We start from the raw sequence: 23347 nt of genomic DNA on the forward strand, positions 1-23347 counted from the left end.
AAATAACGTGATATTATGATGAAATAACATATCATCATGAAATAATAACAATTGATACAAATTATTGACAGTGAGGCCAAAGAACTTTTCCCCAGTTGGCAGCGCTGAGCTTCTGCAACACACCCACTCTGCTAAATGTACACACAAGAGTACACATCCACACTGACCAATGAGACCCACATGTGCTGCCGTCATACACCATGAACACGAGCGCTCTTTGGCCACAAAGAGGCTCAACAGCGCCCACCAGTGGACATGTAGGAAACAGCAGCTTGCTGAATAATGAAATACCTTGAACATTTTCAGCCATAAATCTTTAAACTGAAGGAAATGCCGAGCCTCAGAGGGTCTACTCTGAAGCTTGATTTATAGATTTAATAATTCTCGCCGTACAAAACGATAAAAGCCATGAATCATATTTTAAATCTGGCTGTGTTCTGTGGCGATTTAATATTACATTAGAGATGCATGGAAGGAATCGGACCTCGATGAAGAACACAGGAACCACAGATGAACACGTTGCTTCTTCACTTTAATGGAAAGCTTTGTAGAAGAGTAACACAAAAGCATCACATATTGGACACAGAACGCACGTTTATATACAAAATAAAAGCACCACATGCTTTCAATTTTTGCATACATTACATGGGTATATTTCTCGACACTGCTGAACTGTGACACGATATGACGGTCAGCTTGTGTGGGATTCAAAACTTCACTTAACAACATCACATTAGTATGCATAATAGTAGAGATGTGACTCAACAGTACAAGGAAAAAACAGCACAGAATCCTCACTCCTTCCCATCTGAAGAAAACCTCAAATATTCCACTAAAGGTTGCATATAAAAAGGTTTGTCTAAAATAAAGCTAAGTCCCTACAGGGTTGAGAAACAAGCCACTACATCGTGAAGGGTCACTTCTCGACTTGGAAAACACATCTTCACGGTAGTCCTTGATATAAGTTACATTCCTAAGAAGAGCATGGCAAGTAAAAAGAACAGTCTTGATTTACATGAAAGTTAAGGGTTTCTTAAGAGTAAAAAAACGGTCTTGTTTGTGGACTGTAAAATAAAAGTTGTGGCATTAATCCATGTAAGCTTCAGCAAAGATGTCGGACACTTGCAGCGATTTCAAAGTTCATGTGGCCTTGACTGCGCATCTGCTCACACCGGAGCAGCAAACACGACTCAATGGGCCGTAAGGTTGAGGCTCACTAGCATCTAACCAAAAATATAAAGGGCGCCTTGGACCTAGAGACTAGGTGAGGAGTTCAGTCAACTGGGAGAGGTTCGAAGTAGAACCGCACAAGAGCCTTGCTGCCTCCTTAGCGCGGTGCTCTGGGCATGTCCTGCCGGGAGGAGGCCCTGGCGTGGACCCAGAACACTGGTATTCAAAGGATTCTGTTTTTGTTGACATGCGTGACTCGCAATGCGAGAGCTACCATGTCACCAGCCAACGATAACGTGTCCTGATGCTCTCCTCATCAGAGCGGATGGGAGCTGCTCTCCAAAGAGACCACCAACTATGAGAAAAATCCAGGGATGAGCCCTGTATTTCAATGGTCCAAAAGAGTTCAAGACCTTGGATAACGTTCAGACTTTCCTCTGCAGAGTGAGCGGACTACCGCGTTTAGAGGAACTCATCTCCTCCACGTCGAGAGATGCCAGTTTGAGGTGGCTCAGGCTTTGTATTCAGTCGCCTCTCTCGTGTGGTACGGCAGGAGGCAAACACAAGACGCGTTGGAGAAATCCTCGGCTGGCTTGGGGACCCTTTGGTACTCGATAAGGTGAGCTGGAGGTCTGTGGGGTGAGGGAAGTACCCGCCCCCAACCTCAGACAATCGATGGTAGGAGGATGGAGGTCTAAAACCCTACAGAGCTATAAGTGAACCTGTAAAATCCAGTAGTAGAAAAGAAAATTGGGATTCATTGTAAAATGTTAAAAGGCAAGATAGTCAAGGACACGTAGCGGTGTGAAGAGCTCAGATTTGTCCGACAGGACCCGAGCTGGGTCTTAGTTTAGTCATGGATGCCAGCTTAGCCGAGACCGAGTGTCCATCCCTACGGCCTAAATATTCCTTTTCCAGGAATAAGAGCTGGACTGGGGCAACTAAAACAGCATCTTGCGCAAGTGAACTGTTTCAACAGTCGAGAATGAAGGCGAGCTAACGTTGGCTTGGACAAGGCACGTTGTTTCTCAATTGCGAGGCAACTCTCTGAATGTTTTGAAGATGAAATGTTGACTTTTCTGTGGCAGCAATGGCAACGACAGAGAGGGCGCCACCTGGTGTATCCAGTGAGCCGAGGGCACGACACTGGAGTTTGATGCAACAACAAGCAGACGATGTTTCACCTCGGCAGGTAGAACTTCGAAGGCCATTGTGTATGATTGACTGGAGGAGAGCAACCTGGTGGTTTCACTCTTCTCAGGAAGCAGGCAGCCAAGTAACAAAGCTGGACCTTCAAACTCATCTACCATAGGGCTTCAGTGAAGTGCCCTGCACCTTTACGCCCCTCCCTCCATGGCGTACAGAGCGCTGTGGTTTTCTGATCCTGGAGCAAAGCCACACCTTTCTCTCATATGTAACAAAGAAACAACACAAGAAACAAACGTGAGTCACCTCGATGAGGAGGAACGACGCCAGCCACGATTAACATGAGAAGAACGGACTCAGATGGACCTTGGATTCAACACTGACCCAAGGAATAGCTGCCATGGGACCTCCAGACTTGTTCTGGAGTGAAAACAAACTAGTAAATTCATAGACAATCCCTCAAGATGCCCGAACTTCTGCAAGAGAAGAAAGGCTTGTGGATTTCTTCGTGTGAGGAACCTCATCGCTGCTGCTCTACTGATGTGCATTGAAAAGAAGGAGCACTTAACGCTGCCGAAGAATGTCGGCAACTTCATCCTTCCAACTGAAAATCACGGCTCAACAAAAGGTTCTTCTTGTTCGACGGCCTGAATCCAGACCGTGAAAGCTCAATATAATAGCGATGTCTTCACATAGAGGAGCTTATTGTGTCACTTCTGGAGACAAAATCAATGCGGCGGGAGCTTCACGAAATCACTCAAGGACTGAAACATGGCTGCCAGAATGGCGACAAGAGAGGTGAACAGCCATTAACTCTTGCTTTTACATTGCTGTACATACGAAAGAAGATTCTAATTTCTCTTCTAATTTCCTCACTGTATTGAAGTGCTGAGAACAGAAACAAACATTCAACTGTACAGAGGCTAACAACATCTTGGACAGGGAATTCATATACATGAATTGGCATTTAGATAGGGGCCTAATAAAAAAATAGATGCATGTTTTTATATATATCATTTATGGTTACAAAATTTGGAAATTTAGCTTGTGCAGGGACACGGGAGTACAAGACATAGCTCATGGATGCTAGTTATACTCGATAGGTGCTGGCTAAAGTGCGCTAGATGTTGACTTAACAGGAGCAAAAGTTGATCAACCTTCACTTGAGAAATAAAGGAATTGACGTCGGATTTGTTGTTTGAACGAGTGGTTATCAAGTGGTGGGTTGGGCCCGAAAAGTGGGTCGCAAAGCTTTGCAAAAAAATAATCTGCTTTTGTTATATTAAAATATAATGAATCTCTTTTATTGTGTTTGAGATTGTGCAAATTTGTTTTCTTAGTATATATGTAATGGAATAAGGTTCAACTTGTTTTCGTTATTGGGGCCACGGCTCGTCATTTGGGGGTGAAACCAGGCCAGTTGAGAATCAGTGCTGCAGCCTCGTGGCAAGACAGTTTTGAGTCTGCGATTTAGGGCGCACCGGGGTCATATGTGCATTCGTACGGACACTTTTCTGACCAAGGTTTTTCAGCATTAAAAGCTAAATCTGAGCCCCAAATAAATAAAGCAACATTTCTGAATGCAATACTCTGTGCACAAGACGTATCTAAACACTTAAAAATAGAGCTTTTTAACGATTAAATGGTAACTTTTCAGAGTTCAATTTTCTTAGGGCTGAAGTGGCATTGCTTTCCTTTCCTCGACTACTTCATTACACTGATCTATGGCTTTGACGGGTCGGGGGTAGTGGGGGGTGGGTTAGCGGTGGACGTGGCGGGGAACTCTTTAATGGTGACAGTGACCAGGTTAGTAGTGACATCAGTCACCACCACGTCCTTGCAACTTGACCTCATTTCAGGGCGCCAGCCCGGCCCGCCCTCGACGGGTCCCCGGGGCGGATCAGAAGGAGACACCGGAGATCCATCCTCTGTAAGTGGTGAAGCTGAAGCTGCCGCTGCGGGGTTGGGATCTGCCGAAGAAGCCGATAGTTTTGCAGCTTCGCTGGTGGATAAGGCTTCAGTGGTGGGCTGCTTCTGTTCAGCTGCGGTGCTATGGGGGCTGGAAGTGGTCGACGGGGATGTAGAGGTATTCCTAGGTCCCACGGTTGAGTATGGGAGAGGATTAAAAGGCAGCGGTCCGATGCACTGCAGCCCAAATGGCTTCCCATACATCGGCAGTCCGGCCTGGAAAGGTCTATAGGGAATCTCACCCTTCTTTCCGATAATACGATTGCGGGACGGGATGTTTTGTCGTCCTCCAGACGTGCTTCGACTCGAGGTGGATCCACCCCGACCGGGCTTGTCAATGACTTTTAGGTTGAGAATAATTCGTCCCCTCTTCGCCTCCCGAGGTTTGACCCGTCGGTTTAGAATGCGGACGGTCTCTGAAAACGGAGAGACGTGTGGACGGAAAGGAAAACCACCCCCGCCCGGGAAGCCAGACCCCGTGGGATCTGGTCGGGACAGAGGCCGTCTTGACATCCGGTGGCATCGGTGGATGTCTTTCTTCAGCTTGTGAGTGGCAGCGAGGGAGTTGAGCTTCGGCGAGGGGGCCGTGGCGGAAGAAGAGGATGATGAAGCGGGAGCAGACGTGGAGGAGGAAGGAGCAGCTCGGTTCGGTGCGGAAGATGAGGAGGAGCGAGACGGCGCCTGGCGGGATGAGGATGCCCGAGTACTGGTCTCTGATGTGGGCGCACGAGTCTGGAAGTAACGGAAATGGATTGTCGTGAAAAGACCCACGACAGCCAAGTGCATCTCACTGGGTTTGAAGGAGCAAGTTCCCATTAAAGGCCCAAAATCTGGGAAAATCCATCCCTGTACAACCAAAGTGCGGGGGAGATGACCAAGTTCTACAGCCTCTTGGGACTCAATGATCGAGCTGGTATTTCTTGCGATACCATCAACATTCCGATCTGAACTTATAATGTCTCTAAATATCTAACATCCCTGAAAAAATCTCAGTATTTCCCCCACTTACTATTGTGTCTTCAGTGAGAATGTAAAAGTCTGACGTTTTTATTCGCAGCACAAGGTTGGATTGGAGAAGGTTTGACCTTTTCCTCTCAATAATAGAAACCACAAAGAGGGCCTCCACTTCTCGGAGCCGAGCGAGGCAGTTGTCGAGCGAGCATACAGGAAATAACAGAAAAATGATGCTGTATTGTGGTCGACTAAAGGTTCTTGCTTTGTTCCATTCCTCCACAGGACTTTCCACAAAAACAGCTGGACCATTTGGTGTACATCATCGGAACGTATTGACGCACAACACGAAGCTTACCTTCAAACTTTTGGGTTTCGGCCCCCGCTTCTTCGGACCGTGCAGTTCTCTTTCTCGCTCTCTAAAAACAGGATGTTCCAGAGTGACAATAGGCAGTTAAGAAGACATGAGGAGCCATATCACAGCAGCCTGAAGTTTCAAGGTTTCACCAGCAAACGGATTTAAAACCCATCAGCACTGTGTTGACAGAGGTTATGCATGGGTAGTTTGTGTTGAGGCTACTGACAGAGGCAGAGCTCAGTGGGTTTAAAGGCTACTTTCTTTGTGAATCGTTCCCATGCTCTGCCTTCCGTCATCATGTGAAAGAGCTTCACTGTCCTTGAGAAAAGCAGAATCGTCCTCTCAGCCTCAGCTTTATTGTCAAAAGGAGACGCATGACCTGTCAGTCATTACGGGACTTGAAACAAAGTCATAATTTTTCTGAACAGCATGAGTGATCACTTCGAATCCATGAAACGGTGGGCTGTGCACCTAATAAACAAACAAAAAAGGCCACACTAGCCCACAATAAAATGGAAAATCTGAGACATCCACTGCAATTTTCACTTTCAACTTTCAGTTGCCCACTCTAAGGGCGCTTTCACACTGCAGTGTTCTGTCTCGGGAGCCTGAATCTCCCCCCTGAATCTATAAGCAAATATGTTTGTCAATAAAATCAGGTGTTTATCAACCTAATAAAGGTGAAAACACCTGAGTTATCAAACACCCGCACACATCGCGGGTCCCGGACCGCTGCGCTGCGTGATTTTCCTGCAGCTCCCAGCTGCACACCTCAGTGTTCTGGGAGTTTGTTTTTGAACGACGTTGTCCACCCAAACAGCGATCAGACCCTTTACTGACCGGCATCTATCAGGTATGGGTGGAGTCACGCTGTACATGTAGTTTCCAGCATCTAGCGTTGAGTCGCCAGAGGTGTGAAGCTCACCACCCGCTGAGAGTATCCCGAGACAAAGTGCAGGTCTCCAGCTAGGATCAAGCCCGTGGCCAAAACCCGACTGGCTTGCGTTCACACCTCGGACTTCTGAGACGAAAGAGCTTTGTCTAGAGACAGAACCCCTAGTGAAAACACTCTAAGGCATTGTAGTGAAGTGAATATATTTGGCTCTATTTACGTCCTCATACTGTGAATTTCAAACAGCTAGTTTGGGGGAAAAAACATGAAATCAACTTACAATGTTTCACAACAGTTAAATCACTCACTTTTGCTCGAAGCCGAGGATCAACCGGTCATCCAGGATGTTCTCCTCTGGCTCCCAAGTGCTGTGCCTGGATAAGAACAATGAGAGTTTGGTGAACAGAACTGACTCAGCATGGGCTTAACGTGAGGAGCACTTACTTCATGGCCCATCCTTTCCATTTCACCAGGTATTCAAGTCTTCCCTGCAACCACACAACGGTGAAACAGTGATTCCCATTTATAGATAGGCTTCTTTTAATTCTCAGGCTGGGAATATCTGGAGTACATGGTAACTCCCACTTCATCCCCTGACAGAGGTGCACACCTCGATTCCAAAAGGTTTAACAAGAATTATGCGTTCCACAGACAGTTTTTCGATTAAGATGACTAAAGATTTCCTCATAAATGTCCAGCTTCTCTTATTACCAGGCGGTAGTTCACCATCAAGCACAACATATGGCGCACACTCGAGGGCAAATACGCTCCAGTTCATAACACACATGTGGCAGGAGGGTCCTGCAGGCAGAAATCTGGGGCGCTTTACTGGCGAAGAGCACATAGTTGAAGCCGTTTTGACCTTTCTTGTAGCGGCAAATGAAGAGTTTTACTCTGAACTTTCACGGTAGATACATGAACTTTGGGTTAGCAACCATTAGCTGAGGGAAAAACACGGCCCCTCCATGTTTTTTTGACTTGGTGGCCTTGTTGTTTTACAGCCCATTCTTTGTGTGGCTGTTTTACGGCTTGATATACGACCTCTGGCGAGTTAGCTCCTCGCTAGCACTGGTTGTCTCTCCAACCCGGGGCCTCCCGCAACCTGAGGTGTCCGACCGCGGCCAACATCTGTCAAAACACGCGGGACGCCTCCGGCTCACCTTGCGGACGCGGCGCTTCAGGATGGCTTCCGCGGCGAAAACACGATCTCCCACCGCCGACAGCTCCATCTCCGGTGGTGGATTGGAATCAACTCGTCTCCGGCGGCAGCGCTCGCTTCTATCCGCTTAGACTGCGCTCACACACGGACACAACAGCAGCCGCGCAGCGCTGGCCAGAGCAGCTTGCTAAGTGTCACGTGGTTGAGGTCAGCCCCCTCGGTCGCCACGGCAACGCAGAGACACTATTTGCTTACGTCATCAAGGGCGCCAACGACTCTTCTTCCTCGAAGCAAACTTACGAATGGAATGTGAAAATAAGTGGAAATAAATGCTGAAAAACGAAAATATAAGTGGGAAGCTATTTTTTTAATTTAATTTAATTTGTTTTTCTGTTACTTATTATCATAATTTCTTCCGATTTATCATTCTACATTTATTTAAATGTAAAAGTGCTTAAAGAAAACAATAAAACAAAGTAAATTTCTCTCCTCACCTGTGACCACAAGCTTTGGATGATTCACCAAATGACCAGAATCAGTCCTGGCGGAGTGAAGCTTTGACACCCAGGATTGACTCAAAGCGGAGCTGCTTCAAAAGAAGCCAACTGGAGCCTTCAGCATCTTATGTGCCCAGGAGGACCAAGGACAGACCCAGAGTCAAATCTCTTGGAAGACCTGGGACCACATCACAATATATAATATAATATAATATAATATAATATAATATAATATTGTAGCGACTGAGAGGTGGACTGCTGTATTCAGAAGTGATGTGGACTACCCATGATGCATTTGGTAGTTTTCAGATGTTGGGGCACCATAATTCAAGTGGCTGTTGCGTTTTATGCCTTCGCTGTGTTCACTGTTTGCTGCAGTTCGGTTGCTTTCAATAAAGAGCATCTGTGAGTTCCTACGGATGCAGAAAGACAACCCATTGTGTCATCTCTGACCACTGCTTGCTACAATATAATATAATATAATATCATATCATATTATATCATATAATATAATATCATATTATATCATATTATATAATATAAACGAAAACAAGTGTTTTTTAATTAAACCCCGCCTATTTCGTTTTCCTGAGCTCTGATTGGGTAACTCTGTGTCACGCACGACGTCCATCAAGGTTGGTTGTAGCGGTTAGCTTGTTGATGTAGCCGTCAGAAGTCATAAGTCGCCGAGAGTCTCAGGTGAGTCTCAGGGGTGACACCAGCTTATTCCGTTCATGTCCGCGCACCGCTTCCTTGGTGTGTTCGTCTTTTTGCGTGTGAGGTACGAGACGGTTTGAAATCGATGTTTGACGCGTCAGTGACGTCTCTTATTGCTCCTTCTGTTACGCTTTAAACTCGTGAGTCGAATGAATGGAGGCTCGGAAGGAGGTCGTTGAACGAAGAACCAACCTCTGTAATCTTCTGCTACAAAGCTGTTTGGAAGATGTGCGTGTCGCGGGCCCAGAAGGACTTGAAAGTTACTTACCGAACAGTTTCAGTTCCATGCTGTTCACTTCTGAACTGTCTTCCTGTATTAAAGGCCGTTATTAAGAGACATTAAACATGTTTTCCTATGAGACAGCACAAAGAGATAAGATCAACTCACCAAATAGATGAGATAACATGACAGTAGGTATCATTTTATCTCATCTATTTGGTGAGTTGATCTTAGCCATGTCACTCTTTTGCTTCAAATACATTTACCGTGTATCTGAATTTTAGAACAAATGAAATCCCAGCTACTAAACTTCTCATAAATTATCTTTCCTGCATTACTTTCTTTTACAGTTGTCTTATGAGTATTGGCTTTAAAATATTCCCCTGTGTTCACATGGTTTCTAAGCTCTTTAGTATAGCTTTGTTTTGCACTTCATAGTATTATTTATTGTGATATGTTGAGTACAGAGCATGTTACGAACATAATTTCCCTTGGGATTAATGAAGTTTTTCTGATTCTGATTCTGATCCGCACAGTGCAGCACGTCCACGACAACACTGCTTGAAAGCTGACCCTTGTACGTGCTGTTGAACGGAGCTTAACCACGATCTGTCGCCCCTTTGTGTCTCAGGTGACGATGCAGTTCTTGGGCCGGCTGTTGGACACTGTGTCCTCTGTGTCGACCCTCTTCGTCAACCCGTACAGGGTGAAAGATGTGCCGCTCTCCGACAGCACGGGCCGAGGAAGAGTTGAGCTGGAGAGGAAAGGGCGTGTCGTCCTGTACAAAAACACACAGGGTCCATCGTGGGAATGTTTGTTACTGAACCCTGAAACGCCAGCCGTGGCTCTGAGGTATGCAGTGATGTGAGTTGTTTATTTGTCAAAGCGTTGAAACCCGATCTAGAAAATGGACGCGAGCTGCTGTGCGGTCGCGGTTTATTCATTTGTTTCCATACTACTATTTTTGTGTTCTGACTTTCACAGACTGTTTCACGTGGGGTCGGAGGAAGAAGCTTTAAACTGGTTCCAACAGTATTCCCTTAAACTTCAGCCGTTCTATGAAATAATTCCCCTGAAAGTTGAGTCCGTGCAGCTTATTGCCGACTGCATCCGAAACCACCAGGATTGGACCGCCGCTCACATCGCCGTGGATACGGGCCTGAGGGACTGTCTCAAACACAACTATGTCCAGAGGTGACAACTGCAATCTTGGTGTTGTTGTTTTCTGTCTTATATCTATTTCTCTTCCTTCATTATGATTATTATTATTATTGTTTTCGTCAATGTTGCATGAGCTCAGATTACATCTTTAATTTCCCCATTGTTATTCGTACTCTGAACTCTTCTCATTACATTTAGAAACTAAAAAGAAATGGCTCTCAGGGCATATTTTTGAATCACATTTGTTGTTATACACTGAGAATGCAGGCTACAACACGTCTGCCATTGAAGCAAGTCAGGCACGAAGGGAAAAACAGAGCACAGTTAGATCATCGAAAACTTGAAAACCAGGCTTCACATCAAATAAACTCTTTATAGTTAGTGGTATAGAGTATATGTCATTCATTCTGTCTTTAAAATGTACGTTCATGATCTTTGACAATGTTTTATTGACTTTATTTAGACTATAAGTTCAGTTTAACTGTAAAAAAAATTCTAAATTAATATCAAAAGAACGCATAGTGCTGTGGTCTGTTGGTTTGTCTGTAAGATTTTCACTCGCAAATCCTCAAAATTCATCATTTTTTCCCCTCAGTTTCAGTCCAAAGTAGTTCTGTTCTCTGTCCAGCCTCATCAACACTCAGGACTCCCTGGGTCAGACCCCGCTGCACCTGGCGTGTGAACGCGGCGACACCGCCTGTGTGCAGCAGCTGCTGGAGGAAAGTCAAGCTCGCACTGACATCAAAGACAACAACGGTGAGACGCCCATGCACTCGGCTGCCAAGCAGGACACCGCTGTGGTGGTCCAGGTAAATCCTCTGCACCCTTTCATCGTGTCAGTATCTTGTTATTTTATATTATGTTTCCCACCCCTCAGATCCTCTGCTCTCGCATGTGCACGGGCGTCAATGAGCTAAACAACAACGGGGAGACGCCGCTTCACGTGTCCTGTCGTCTGGGAAGAGTGGAGGCAGTCAAGGCTCTGGTTGGGGGCGGAGCCAGGTGTGACGTCATAGGCGGCAGCGGCTACCCGATCCACACGGCCATGAAGTACAATGAGAAGGGGTGAGAGCCAGTCGGGGTTGAATTTCTCTTCTCCTTAGTACAATACGAGTTCAGGGAAGCTGATACTAAAGTCATCATCGAACGTTGTAGTTGCTAAACCATGAAGGTTTTAGTCATCAACCTTGGAGTCTATATTTGGTGAGGCACTTACCATCTGTCTTCTCAGATGTGTGGAGGAGATCCTAAAAGTGAATCCAAACCAGCTGCAGGCTGAAGACCCGATATATGGAGGAACACCGCTCCACTGGTCCAAAACAGCTGAGGTGAGAACACGTTTGACTGGAGTGGGGCGATCACTGTCTTCACTAAAAATCGGCCTGATGCTCCAACTCCACGTTTTGTTTGTGAAGATGACTGTCTGTCTTCTGTGCCAGATGTGTCGCCTCTTGCTAGAGCACGGTTGCGCCATCAACTACCTCAGTAAAACCGGCGAGAGTCCGCTCCACATCTTAACCAAGAAGGGGCGCTTCGAGGCCGCCATGGTGCTGCTGACGCACGGTGCGAACGCCAACCTGAAGGGCGAGGCCGGGAACACTGCGCTGCACCTGGCCATGAAGGTGTCACTCATGAGCTCGAGTTTGTTTGATCGTAAAAATTAAACTTAGAAACAAAACATGTCTTAAGCGGATCATAACTGCTCAGACATCGCAAAGAGACTTGAAAAAATGTAAGTCAATTCATTGGAGTTGGGCTATCATGAATAAATATAGATTTTTTTTATTTAAAAATAAATGTTAATAAAAGTGTATCATTGTTAAAGAGGGCAGTTGCATCACTACGATTTTATGAATTTAAGTTTATTTAAAAACTAAAAACACATTCTGAATGAAAACCACAATTGTGGCCTAAAAAATAAACATGCAGCTCACTTATTAACTTAACATGAGATTATGCAAACATTACAATAATCATTTATTTTTCATATAAAGACAACTTTGTTGAAAATCATAATAAAGTCAAATTAATTCTGAAGTTATAAGATAAAAATACACAAATGTAAGATGGAAAAAATGAATGGAAAAATTTCAGATGTAGAGTAATCATTTAAAACGTATTTAACACATTTTTATTTAGCTTGAGAGGATAATTCAGTTAGTCGAAACCTTCCTGCAGCAACACTCGGTAGCACACAAAAGAAGGATAAGCAATTGAAAGTGTTCATAAAAGCTATTGTCGCCGTAATAGCCATGTCTTGAGTAAAAGCCAAGTCATCTTTAATTGAAGTTACAGCTTCTGCCTCACATTGTGGCCAATAAATTCAACATTTAGTTGTTGTCTTTTTTGTAAAATGACCTCGAAAACATCACGACTAAAGTTGTCTCCCGTCTTGTGCTCATCCTGTCAGTAGTTTCTACTATGTTCATTTAACATGGTGACTCCTTCAGCACGATGTTGGTTTCCAGACTGCTGACTGCAACTCTCTGCTTTGTTGGACAGATGGACCACATGGAGCTGATCAAAGCTCTCATCGTGTTCGGAGCAGATGTTGAGATCCACAATGACTTAGGAGAAACCCCGGGACTGATCGCTGCTCGCACCAGCAAAGGTGACCAGCTGCACCGCTCGACCTGATCCAACCTGTCAACTCACTTCAGCTTGTTCTCAAGCACGTGCACTCACACAGCACTTGGGTTTCTCATGTAGTAACTTGTGGATGTAAAGTGAGTTCTCCTGTGATTTTTCATGGGTTTCCTCTTTTTATGTTTTGTGATATTCGATTAATCCATTTGTGAGTCTGTTTTTATGCTTATTCATCTGATCCATCCAAAAGAGTTTTGTGACCTTTACTGTCTAGCCGAAATGCTACTACCTGGTAATAATTAATATAATAATATTTACGCCTATTTTATTGAAACTATCTATCTACCTGTCTATCTATCTGTCCATCTGTCCGTCTCTCCGTCCGTCTATCCATCCGTCTATCTATCTGTCCGTCTATCTATCTATCTGTCCATCTGTCCATCTGTCCGTCCCTCAATCTGTCCGTCTCTTCGTCCGTCTATCCGTCCGTCCATCCATACATCCGTCCGCTCGTCCATCCGTCCACCTATCCATCCATCCATCCATCCAACCTTCTGTCCATCATCCATCTGCCCGCTCATCTATCCATCCACCTATCCATCCATTCGTCCATCCACCTATCCATCCACTCGTCCACTCATCCATCCATCCATCTATCATCCGTCCGTCCGTCCACTCATCCATCCATCCTTTCTTCCATCCTTCCCCGTCTCTCTGGTTTGTGCATGCTACTGATCCTAACGGCATGTTGTGTTCCTGGAATGAAAGGATCTAATAGAAAGATCCTGCTGGACATGCTGTGTAGTGTCGGAGTCCAGCGCTGCCACCCTCCCAACCCAAGCAGCCCCCCGCCCGACAAGACCAAACCACCTGCCATAGGTAACTCCTCCCCCCGTTCTAGAACATGGAGCCTGATTATGGTGACGCAACAAGTCCAAATCCCTTTATCTCCCGTGGTTCCCACTGGTCAGATCTGACTGTCCTGATTGGCCCACAGGGTTCCAGGACCTGATGTACGTGGGGGCAGCGGTCACCGCGATGAGCGGGGGAGTGTGTGACGTGGACAGCCCCCAGAGAGCTCACAGGTTTGTGTGACACGCACACGCAGTAGAAAATGTTTCAAGCCTGACTGGCTGTTTTTCATCCTGCAGGCTGGACAGGCTTCTGTGTCTGGACGGTGGCGGGATTAAAGGTCTGGTGCTGATCCAGATGCTTATCGCTCTGGAAAAGGAAGCGGGCCGACCCACCAAAGAGCTTTTCGATTGGGTCGCTGGCACCAGCACCGGCGGGATCCTCGCTCTGGCCATCGTCCACGGTGAGTGGAATCAACTTGTGTTCTCCGTGATGGCTGGGATCTGAGCAGCGGTCTTCTTCACGATGAAGGGAAGTCCATGGAGTATCTCCGCTGCCTGTACTTCCGCATGAAGGAGCAGGTGTTCAGAGGGTCACGGCCGTACGAATCCGCACCACTAGAGGACTTTCTGAAGAAGGAGTTTGGAGAAAACACAAAGATGACTGACATCCAATTTCCCAGGTGAAAAAGCTTTGTTTATGTTTATCTGCTGCAGCTCTTCAGTGCACCTTGGTCTGTCTCTGAGTGAGGAACAGTAGTAATGTCTTGTGGAAAATGAGATTTCACACTAAATTGAGACACAAGTTGTTGTTTCATGAGAGAAGACACTTCCTCTGTAAGCAATAATCTGGTCATTTGACTTTTTCTTTTATGGCTAACCTAAGAGGCGCCTATTTTTTTCTTATAACCCAGTATTTGCTGGATGGATTATTAGCATTTAGCTTGTTGTGTTCCATGTAAATGAGTTTTTATGACCAAACTAAAGCTTCGAAAAGTGTGTCATTTTGATTGTATATAAAATGCTGTTGGACACTGTGCACCGTGTCAATGCTGTACCACTTTTGAACCTCCCTTTGTGATGAGCTGAAGAATCTGAATGTTAAACAGGTTTATGTGACATCTATGGAGGTCATAAATCGTGGGGTTTTTATTCGTCTGTCCGTGTGCAGGGTGATGGTGACCAGCGTTCTGGCGGACAGACATCCCGGGGAGCTGCACATCTTCAGGAACTACGACCCCCCTTCCATCCACAAAAATCCTCCTTACACCACCACTGCCACTTTCAAGCCTCTCACAGTCCCGCAAGGTACAGGACAACACGACCAAACACTCTGAATATTGAGTTTAAGAAGAGCAGCGTTGCATGTGGGCACACAAATCTGAAATCATTTGGGTGCAGGAAGACACCTCTGGAGGGCGCCAACATCAGGTCGTCTCAGTTGTGACTGTGAAGGTTGTGTTGTTGCAGGATGGGAGGATGAGGAGTTGTTGGTTGTAGGATACACAGAGGAGCCACCAAAAAAGCGTAGAAGGGTGACAGACGAAGGTGTGTGTACATGCTCATTAGGGCTGCACAATATGACCAGTCTTTGTGTTCTTTCATTTGACATTTCAATTCGACAGTTGCCGTTTGTCTCAGTCCAGGTGCAGGTGTGTGTGACTGACGTCTCTGCAGAAAAACAATCACCTTATATCTGAAATTGCAAGGGAAAAGTTGGGGATTCTTGGTTGCTGGTTGTGAGCATTAGCATATGAGGATATAAAATCCAGACGCGACAGCAGTGGTGGGGTTCCCCTCAAGGAATTGGGTGGCTTCTTTGTGATTCCGACACCCAAACTTTGTGTTTCACGTTGTTTCAAGTTTTTTTTTTTGCTTTAAAAGCAATAACTGAATGATTTTCTGTTGTATTTATGTAAAAGAAAATGATTTTAAGTTGAATTCTGTTTATACAAACATGGTAAATGTTGTGCTGCTGTAATATTGTGCAGTCCTAATTTCATCGCTAGAACGTAGTCACCTCCAGTCGAAAATCTTCAGATAGGTCTTGGGGTTCAGAGGTGTGACTGGAGGATTCTTCTCTTCTGCGTTTCAGAACAGCTGGTGTGGCGGGCTGCCAGGTCCAGCGGGGCGGCGCCAACCTACTTCAGACCGATGGGCCGCTTCCTGGACGGAGGGCTGCTGGCCAACAACCCCACTCTGGACGCCATGTCGGAGATCCACCAGTACAACAAGGCCTTGAAGTCGGAGGTACACATGACCTACAGTACGAGCAGTTCAATTGTTCCCCTCCCAGCACAGTTCCAGCACAGTTCCAGCACAGTTCCAGCACAGTTCCAGCACAGTTCCAGCACAGTTCCAGCACAGTTCCAGCACAGTTCCAGTTGGAGTGATGCTGCTTGAGGGAGTGTCTTTGAATAGTCCACCCACTCCATTGCGTGGCAAAGCCCAGAGTGACTAGTGAAAGCTGGTCTCACACCAGGCAGCTGTTGCTGCTTGTTTGACCAAGGCTATTTGTGTCTTGCAACTGAATAACAGTTTTGGCCTGATTTTCCAGGGTCGAGGGTCCGACATCAAGAGGCTGGGGATTGTTGTTTCCCTTGGTACCGGTAAGCCAATCACCTTTCGTCGCTTTCATATCAGAACTTCATTCTGAAGTCCTTTTATCGAGAAGAAAGTGATGTCAAATGCTCGACCAGGGAAACCTCCTCAAGTGGCGGTGAGCTCCGTCGATGTCTTCCGACCTTCCAATCCTCTGGAGCTGGCCAAGTCGTTTGTCGGAGCCAAAGAGCTGGGCAAGATGCTGGTGGACTGTGTGAGTGTCTGGAGTCCCCTCAGGTCACCAGAAAGTGGCTGCTTTTTAAAGCACGTGTGCCTCCACAGTGCACAGACTCGGACGGGTGTGCGGTGGACAGGGCGAGTGCCTGGTGTGAGATGATCGACACCATCTACCACAGGTGAGAACACCTCACAGAGAGCAGGCCTGAAACTCAAGGGCAAGTCAATTCAAGTCATTTCAATTCAATACTGACTTTACGTTCACTACATCAACTGTGCTGTGCAACAGGCTTCCAGACTATAAGAGACTCTAAATGTCCATTTTTTTATCTCATTTAAATCAGCATTAAAATGGAAACTGATAGTCTGAGTCCCTGGTGACTTCTTATATATGTACTTCATATGAATAGGTACTCCATTTTTCAAGCTTTAGTTTTATGTTGACAGACAACACATACATTTCCTAAAATAGGACGCTTATCTATAAACTAATGAACCATCAATAAAAACAATAAAACATTTTTGATTTATTTATAAAACATAATTTGATTTCTTTATTCTATTTTTTTATATTTTAATCTTGTTTATTTGTTCTGGACATGGCTGGGAGCCATTTTTTCTGAATCTTTTTCCTATTTATTTATTCTACTGGTTCCAGTTGTTGACACATGGTGTGTAATATATTTAAATTTTACTCTGCCTGTAGATCTGTCCTCACTTTGACCAATTTAAGTCAAGTTCATAACACTTTTATTTCGCTTCTGTGTAATTCATTTCCTGCCTGATAAGATTTCTAAATATTATTTGTGGGGTTTCCCACTCTTATTTGGGCAGCCATGTGTTTGACGTGCGGCAGCCCTGCAGCATGACGTGTCCCTCTCTTCCAGACTGAGTCCTCAGCTGTCTCAGGAAGTCATGCTGGATGAAGTGAGTGACTCCGTCCTGGTCGACATGCTGTGGGAGACGCAGATGTACCTGTACGAGAAGCGAGAGGTGCTGCAGTCGCTGGCTAGAGACTTGCTGAGTCACTGAGTCTGTGGTGAAGGGCAGATGAGGGCCGGACTGAATACACAGTTGCAACAACGCAGGACCATTAATGTCGCGTCGCCGATTTCTATGGATCAATAATGTAGCATCGCACCAAGACTGTTATCCACTTGACTTAACCTCAGTTTTAGTGTTAGTTTCAGACCTCTTTCATGACAGATACTGGTCGGCTGTGTAGCAGTAAAGGTGATGATGATGATGATGATGATGATGATGATGCCTTAAACATCTGGGACCCATAACATCCATAGTATCTTCTTCCAACCTGCGACTGCCACCTCACATTTCTTGCGCCCAGCACTTTGCTCCAGACAAATATTTATCATGTTCATATTCAACTTGACTCTATTTAAAAAAAACTGACACTGATGCTCGCACAATATTTTCCCACTGCCTCTTGATATTCTGATGTATTTGGATGAATAAAGATGTTTCCTTCGTCGCTGGGTTTACGGTGTTCATTTGAACAGGTCTATTTTGAGCTGGGAAAGAGGAAGCTCCGACTCTGACCTGTAGAGGGAGCCATCTTTCTGCTTAAGTTGAGTCTCTTTTCTGTGCCATTTGCCAAATCATTGTGGCTTAAATGGATGGTTTAACTTCCCCGCTGCGATGTCTGATGTGATTTGCTCTGTGGGAAAAGTGTGGTGGATTCATATTTGGGAGCACAGTTGATCCTTTTGGCTCCCGATGATCCCATCTGTGGTCAGTCCTGCTCCGACTGCAGCAGCAGCAGCAGGACCCAGAAACAGGTGCGTTGTGAGTGGATTCTCAGGGTCCAGTCACAACAGAGAGAAGGAACAGGAGCTTCTCGTTCAGATAACATCAGCTGAAGCTGTGGCTTTAAAAAAAAACACACACAGCTGCTATTATTTTATCTGGGATTATTTATATGAAGAGAGGAGCTGCATTCTTCGGCGTGTCATCTCCTGCTCTCTTCCCTGGCAGAAGCTGCTGGACCCAAAGCAAACATGCAAGTGGGAGACTCCAGAAGCTCCACATGTGGCAGGTGTGCATGAACGCTGGCGGAAAGTCAGATGTTTGCGTGAGTCGTTCGAGTTCGGGATAAAGAGAAAGGAAATATTTGAGGATGCCCCTAGATCCATCAGACATCAAATGGTTAAGTCTATGACCTGTGTGCGGCTTGAGATCGATCATGACCAGGAGATCTGTTGAGGCCTGGCAGAAACCTTCCAAAAACCAGACTTAAGCTTAGCCAGTCATAAGCAGAAGGTTTCCTCACTAACCCTCCAATGTTCGTGCTCTTGTCTGTGAACCTAATGCATCTGAAATCTTGACGTCTCACTTGATCCTCTTGCCTCACTAGCACCCACTAGAAAGCCCTATCATGCTTCCGTTATAGAAATACGGACCCCGCCACTTATGTTTTGGATGAGCACAGGAGCAACAGTGAAACGTTTCATGTCTAATTCTGAGGAAGAAGGAACAGGGTTCCACAGGAAGAAGCACATTTGTGATAAAGCCTTCTGTAGGTGAAGAAATGAATCTGCAAAGAACTGCATGGTCAGCATTTTCTTTTGGTCTAGGTACCGGTTTAACCCTGGGTCTTTGTTGGTCACCGAGGTCACGTCTGGATCGAGGTTTGTCTCATTCAGGTTTACTGGGCCAAAGTGGGATGTTTGTCCTGTTTGGGTCTCGGTGAAAACGTTAGCCAAGGTCTGACTCTGGGCCCATACAGGTTATATCTTGGACTTCATTTGTCTATCTGGATCCAGGTCACTTTCGGTGTTTGGGTCTTTGACTGGCTCTGACAGTGTCCGGATCTGAGGTTAGTTTTGCTCAAAGACAAGACATGAATCCGATTGAACTGGCATTCGACGCTGGACTTGAGTCAGTCTGGTCTATCCAGGTCTCAACTCCAAATTCTTAGTCCGGTTGAGGTCGAGACGACCAAACTTCAGCCTGCCTGAGTCAAGACCTTGACGGGACAAGGCCAAGTCCAAGACCCAGCTGCATACAGAACCCAGGCACATTATTCTTGTCGTCCTAACAAATGTATTTCATGTGCCTTTATCCATGTTTCCATTGAATCTCACCATGAAATGTGAAGCTGAACCATTTCTAATGGTCAAGATCACACACACACTGGGGGAATAAAGCTAGTTACTGACTCCCATACGGAGCTCTCACTTCTTTACATACACAAGTTCATGAAGAGAGCGGACAATGGTATTAACGGCAACAAAGGGGGTCAAAATGGCGGCTGTTTTTTTCAAAGCTAAAAACATAGTTTGTGTTTTGACTTGCAAACTTCACACATTTAGGATTGAAAAAGCTTCAGCTACGATCCTTGGAAACACGCTCATGAAACTGGTGTCAGGTTCAGCAGCCCTAATTCTGATTCTTCATTCTTCGTCCCAACAACTTCACTGCTCATGCATGAGCTTCAATGAAGGGACCCAAAGTTCTGCTCCTTCTGACCCAGGAGCATAGAAGAAGCGCCATCTTCAAGTCTCAACAAAAGTGAGAGTACTGCAAACTGGTGCTTACAGTGATACAGTGTAATTATTGATATAATACGTGTAATTATACGTGTATTATCACATGAACGCAGCATCAGTGTGGCACAAAGTAACTGGCTGCATTCCAGTGTGATCCCTGGTGTTAGGTTGTCTTTACTCTGGCAAATGTCAGGGAGGCTTATTGTTCAATAAAATGCAATTAGAGTAAGACGTGGATCACAAATGTCAAGGATAGGTGTGTGTACACACACACACACACACGCACACACTCTCAGGTGTAATTACATTGGCACCACCTTCTCTTAAATTTAAACTCCGAAAGTCTTTGCTAGTGATCCGAGCAGAGCCAACAAGGGGCTGCCAGGTCTCACCCGCACACACCGGACCGGTCCCAACCCCCGGTCCCCTTGTAGGACGCCTGTGTTCCAGCGCTTGGACTCTCACAATGAAAAGTCCAGGTTGAGTTGTGGAACAGGCTCCCAGTGTTTGCAGCCGCCTTCTACAAAGTGTCTCTTTTAGCCTCCTGATTTGGAGTTAATGTGAAGCTTCCTCCGTCATCTGGAGGCTCGGAGAGACGCCATGACATCACCACGAGCGCACACACACACACACACACACACGCACACTCAGACAGCGCTTCATTGTTTTGGAGCCAAAATGACTCGACCGTCCCTCCAAAATACAGCCTTCACATCCTTCTCTCTCAATCTGGTGACAATGAGGGAGAAATCCGTCTTTTGGAAAAGCGCTTGGGAGGATTTTGGTCTCCTCCAGTTCCCATCGAGCGCCGTGACCGCTTTACTAATTGGCCTGTTCCATCATTAACACTGGCAGCGGAGCAGTGATAAGTGTGTGAGTGTGTGTGTCTGTAAACATGCCCTTGGTGTAGAGTGTTGCTTTGTGTGTCTGGCGTTGATATACATGAGTGCACTTGTGTGGCGTTTTGGGCACAAGACTATCACATTTTCAGCACATTTACATCCTGTACACTTGAGTTTTGTGAGTGTGAGTATTTCATGGCCTCCTTCTTTTGTTTTTTTCAGGGCACTTTTTTTGTGTATATGTATCAGGTATTTGGCTCTTTGTCAAAGCATTTGTGTGTTTGAGAGACTTAACTTTGTGTGGGTTGTGTGCAACAGTGAACGTGAAAGGTAGTAATACTTTGAATACATGTTCTTGTTAATGTGTGTCGTACGCACACGCACCACACACAAAATAAATAAATGTCCATGCACAATAAAAATGGTGATGAAATAAGTTCATAACTGATATTGTGATGATGTTCCATGAGAAGTTTCTGGGCTGAGAGCGTGTAGTGAGCACTTGTTTAGTTACGGAGCTCCTCACAAGGGCGGAGACTGATGGATGTTTGGATGGGTGGAGACTGAGCGGTAAAGGTTAATGTTTGTGTGTGTGACCAGAGTCGTTTAGCAGCTTGTTAATGCAGCCAGTTAAAACAGGAGCTGCTGATCTGTTGCACGTGATCGGGATGTAGAGGGTCAGAAATATCGTGGAGAGAGTTGGATCTGCCGGTCAGCCATGTTTGTTTACGTCCGTCCCGTATAGTGTTCGGGTGACGCGGCACTAGTCAGTTCCGTCTGTCATGCATTTAAACCGAGGAAATTTGGACCTTAATGAACGGATTCAGAATTGTTCACGTCCCACTCGCGACCCTTGGGGGAAATATGGGCATGACTTCAGATCAAGAAGGTAGGACTGAGTATGATGACGTACATTAATAGTGGCAGTCGCAACACGCCATTTCCTGCAGAGACTTTCTAGTTTGGTGTTTGTGTGTGTGTTTGGGTCCGTGTGTGAGTCATACATTCACCTACAGCCTCTTATTCCCTGCTGTCCAGGTGACACACACCTGCGGAGAATACACCAATTTAAACTGCATGTTTTTGGACTGTGGGAGGAAACTGGAGTGCCAGCACAGAGGGAGCTTGTAGAACCTTCTTGCTTTGATGCAGCAGCACGAAACTCTACCCACTATTCAGTGTATGAATGGTTGTTTTATATCTGTTTGTTGTCGTCTTTGTATGTTTTTGTGTGTGTGTGTGTGTGTGTGTGTGCATGCGCGATGACTCATCGGTGGAAAACCTAACGGGCTTCCTCTCCGTCTCTCTGCCTCAGAGGAGACTCCAACTGGAAGAGTGATCAGAAACAATCGGCCACTTCCTGATGCAAGTGTTCCGCGCGTCAGGCGGACCGACGGCACCTGTTCTCACACTCATGGGTCCCGCGCAGCTGTCAGCTGGAGGCCGTCCCCTCCATGGAAACGTTGACCATTTAACAGCTGAACCAGAAGTGAGAGGCTGAAATAACCATCTTATCTGATCCAGTCAGACTTTCCGTGCACCTCGTGTTCAGTGCTCACTCTCTTCTTCTGGTCCTTATCTCAGATCCAAGTGAGCCGACTCCTGCGCTCTGAGGAGAGTGAAGGGCCAGCGCTTGTTGTAGGTGAGCGGCGGCACATTTGAACGGGTAATCCAGCCTTAATCCGGCCTTGGCCGCTGACCAAACATTCATCTGTGGCACAATAGCACCTGGCTCAGGTCCAGAGGCGGGTTTACGGGTCAGATGCTCAACATCCAGACTCACTTTTAACTTTTGAAGCGGGATCAGTGTGGATTGAGTTGCACGCAGAGGCTCCGCCCCCCTCATAAATGCTAGTGTTTTCATTTGTTACCAAGGTTGTGAGTCTTTAACGCTGGGAAGCTTCTCTGCCTTTACTGTGGTCGGATGGTTCCTGGCTTTAACTGGAACTGACACACTGAAGAAGGACGTTATACACAGTGCACCCCGAACTAGACTTGCACACATGTTTGTATTCCTATCCTTGAGGGGACCGCTCAGTGACATCACCCTTTCCCCAGCCTCTCACACTAAACCTAACATCTAACTTAAGGACTCTGAACCAAACGGAAGCGTTATTATAATGTTATGAATAAATATACATTAGGGGTGGGATTCGATTTAAAAAATTAATATAGTATAGTTAGAATTTGTGATGAATTAATTTAAATTAATTGCAGTTTAATGGTATAAGAATATTTGCCACAAGAAGTTTTCAACTTGACTGAATGTGGTATATTACTGAGTCAAATAATGGAGCCATACATACATTTAGACAACAAAATACTGTTTTGACAACAGCACAATAAATCACCATGGTGGCTACATTCAAGTTTTTATATCACCTTATTTAAACTGAAGCTTTTTTCATGTCTTGAAGATATTTGTATCGGAATTTCAACGTTTTCAAGTCCATTCAGAGTGGAGGAAACCCTGGACACTGCATAGTGAAAAACCTCCCTGAACAAAAGCAAACAGAAGCTTTTGTTTGCTTTTGTTCAGGGATTC

The 23347-nt window shown here is 45.6% G+C and overlaps 2 protein-coding genes across 5 annotated transcripts; one reads left to right on the forward strand and one right to left on the reverse strand.

Moving 5' to 3' along the window:
* Positions 1 to 229: 229 nt before the first annotated feature.
* On the reverse strand, positions 230 to 7836 carry cbx6a (chromobox homolog 6a). The gene is made up of 5 exons (XM_053856075.1): positions 7646 to 7836; positions 6930 to 6973; positions 6794 to 6859; positions 5594 to 5654; positions 230 to 5016 (listed from the first exon to the last, which is right to left on the reverse strand). Exons 1-5 carry the CDS (start codon positions 7712 to 7714, stop codon positions 4039 to 4041), a joined length of 1218 nt encoding a protein of 405 aa, XP_053712050.1. The 5' UTR covers positions 7715 to 7836; the 3' UTR covers positions 230 to 4038.
* A 900-nt stretch (positions 7837 to 8736) lies between these two features.
* Positions 8737 to 18100, forward strand: pla2g6 (phospholipase A2, group VI (cytosolic, calcium-independent)). Of its 4 annotated transcripts, XM_053855983.1 has the most exons (19): positions 8737 to 8840; positions 9710 to 9930; positions 10063 to 10272; positions 10868 to 11048; positions 11117 to 11304; positions 11471 to 11567; positions 11679 to 11861; positions 12742 to 12850; positions 13594 to 13704; positions 13823 to 13910; positions 13977 to 14140; positions 14209 to 14359; positions 14848 to 14984; positions 15147 to 15224; positions 15772 to 15926; positions 16234 to 16285; positions 16376 to 16491; positions 16560 to 16633; positions 17342 to 18097. In XM_053855983.1, the coding sequence occupies exons 2-19, from the start codon at positions 9716 to 9718 to the stop codon at positions 17484 to 17486; spliced, it is 2454 nt and encodes an 817-aa protein (XP_053711958.1). In that variant the 5' UTR covers positions 8737 to 8840; positions 9710 to 9715; the 3' UTR covers positions 17487 to 18097. The 4 variants fall into 4 exon arrangements, with proteins under 4 accessions (XP_053711958.1, XP_053711960.1, XP_053711959.1 ...); XM_053855985.1 differs by lacking the exon at positions 13594 to 13704 and having other exon boundaries at positions 17342 to 18096; XM_053855984.1 differs by lacking the exon at positions 15147 to 15224 and having other exon boundaries at positions 17342 to 17994.
* The last annotated feature ends 5247 nt before the right edge of the window (positions 18101 to 23347 follow it).

Source organism: Synchiropus splendidus, chromosome 2 (genome assembly GCF_027744825.2).
Source record: "Synchiropus splendidus isolate RoL2022-P1 chromosome 2, RoL_Sspl_1.0, whole genome shotgun sequence".
NCBI lineage: Eukaryota > Metazoa > Chordata > Actinopteri > Syngnathiformes > Callionymidae > Synchiropus > Synchiropus splendidus.

What these genes read in the sequence shown, in the direction of transcription:
- cbx6a (XM_053856075.1), bottom strand. Translation starts at nt 7,714, where the DNA reads ATGGAGCTGTCGGCGGTGGGAGATCGTGTTTTCGCCGCGGAAGCCATC. An exon ending in TGAAGCGCCGCGTCCGCAAG is followed by an intron (nt 6,974 to 7,645) that starts GTGAGCCGGAGG and finishes GTGTGGTTGCAG; the next exon opens with GGAAGACTTGAATACCTGGT. An exon ending in TGGAAAGGATGGGCCATGAA is followed by an intron (nt 6,860 to 6,929) that starts GTAAGTGCTCCT and finishes GTTCTTATCCAG; the next exon opens with GCACAGCACTTGGGAGCCAG.
- pla2g6 (XM_053855983.1), top strand. Translation starts at nt 9,716, where the DNA reads ATGCAGTTCTTGGGCCGGCTGTTGGACACTGTGTCCTCTGTGTCGACC. An exon ending in ACTGGTCCAAAACAGCTGAG is followed by an intron (nt 11,568 to 11,678) that starts GTGAGAACACGT and finishes CTTCTGTGCCAG; the next exon opens with ATGTGTCGCCTCTTGCTAGA. An exon ending in ACTGACATCCAATTTCCCAG is followed by an intron (nt 14,360 to 14,847) that starts GTGAAAAAGCTT and finishes GTCCGTGTGCAG; the next exon opens with GGTGATGGTGACCAGCGTTC.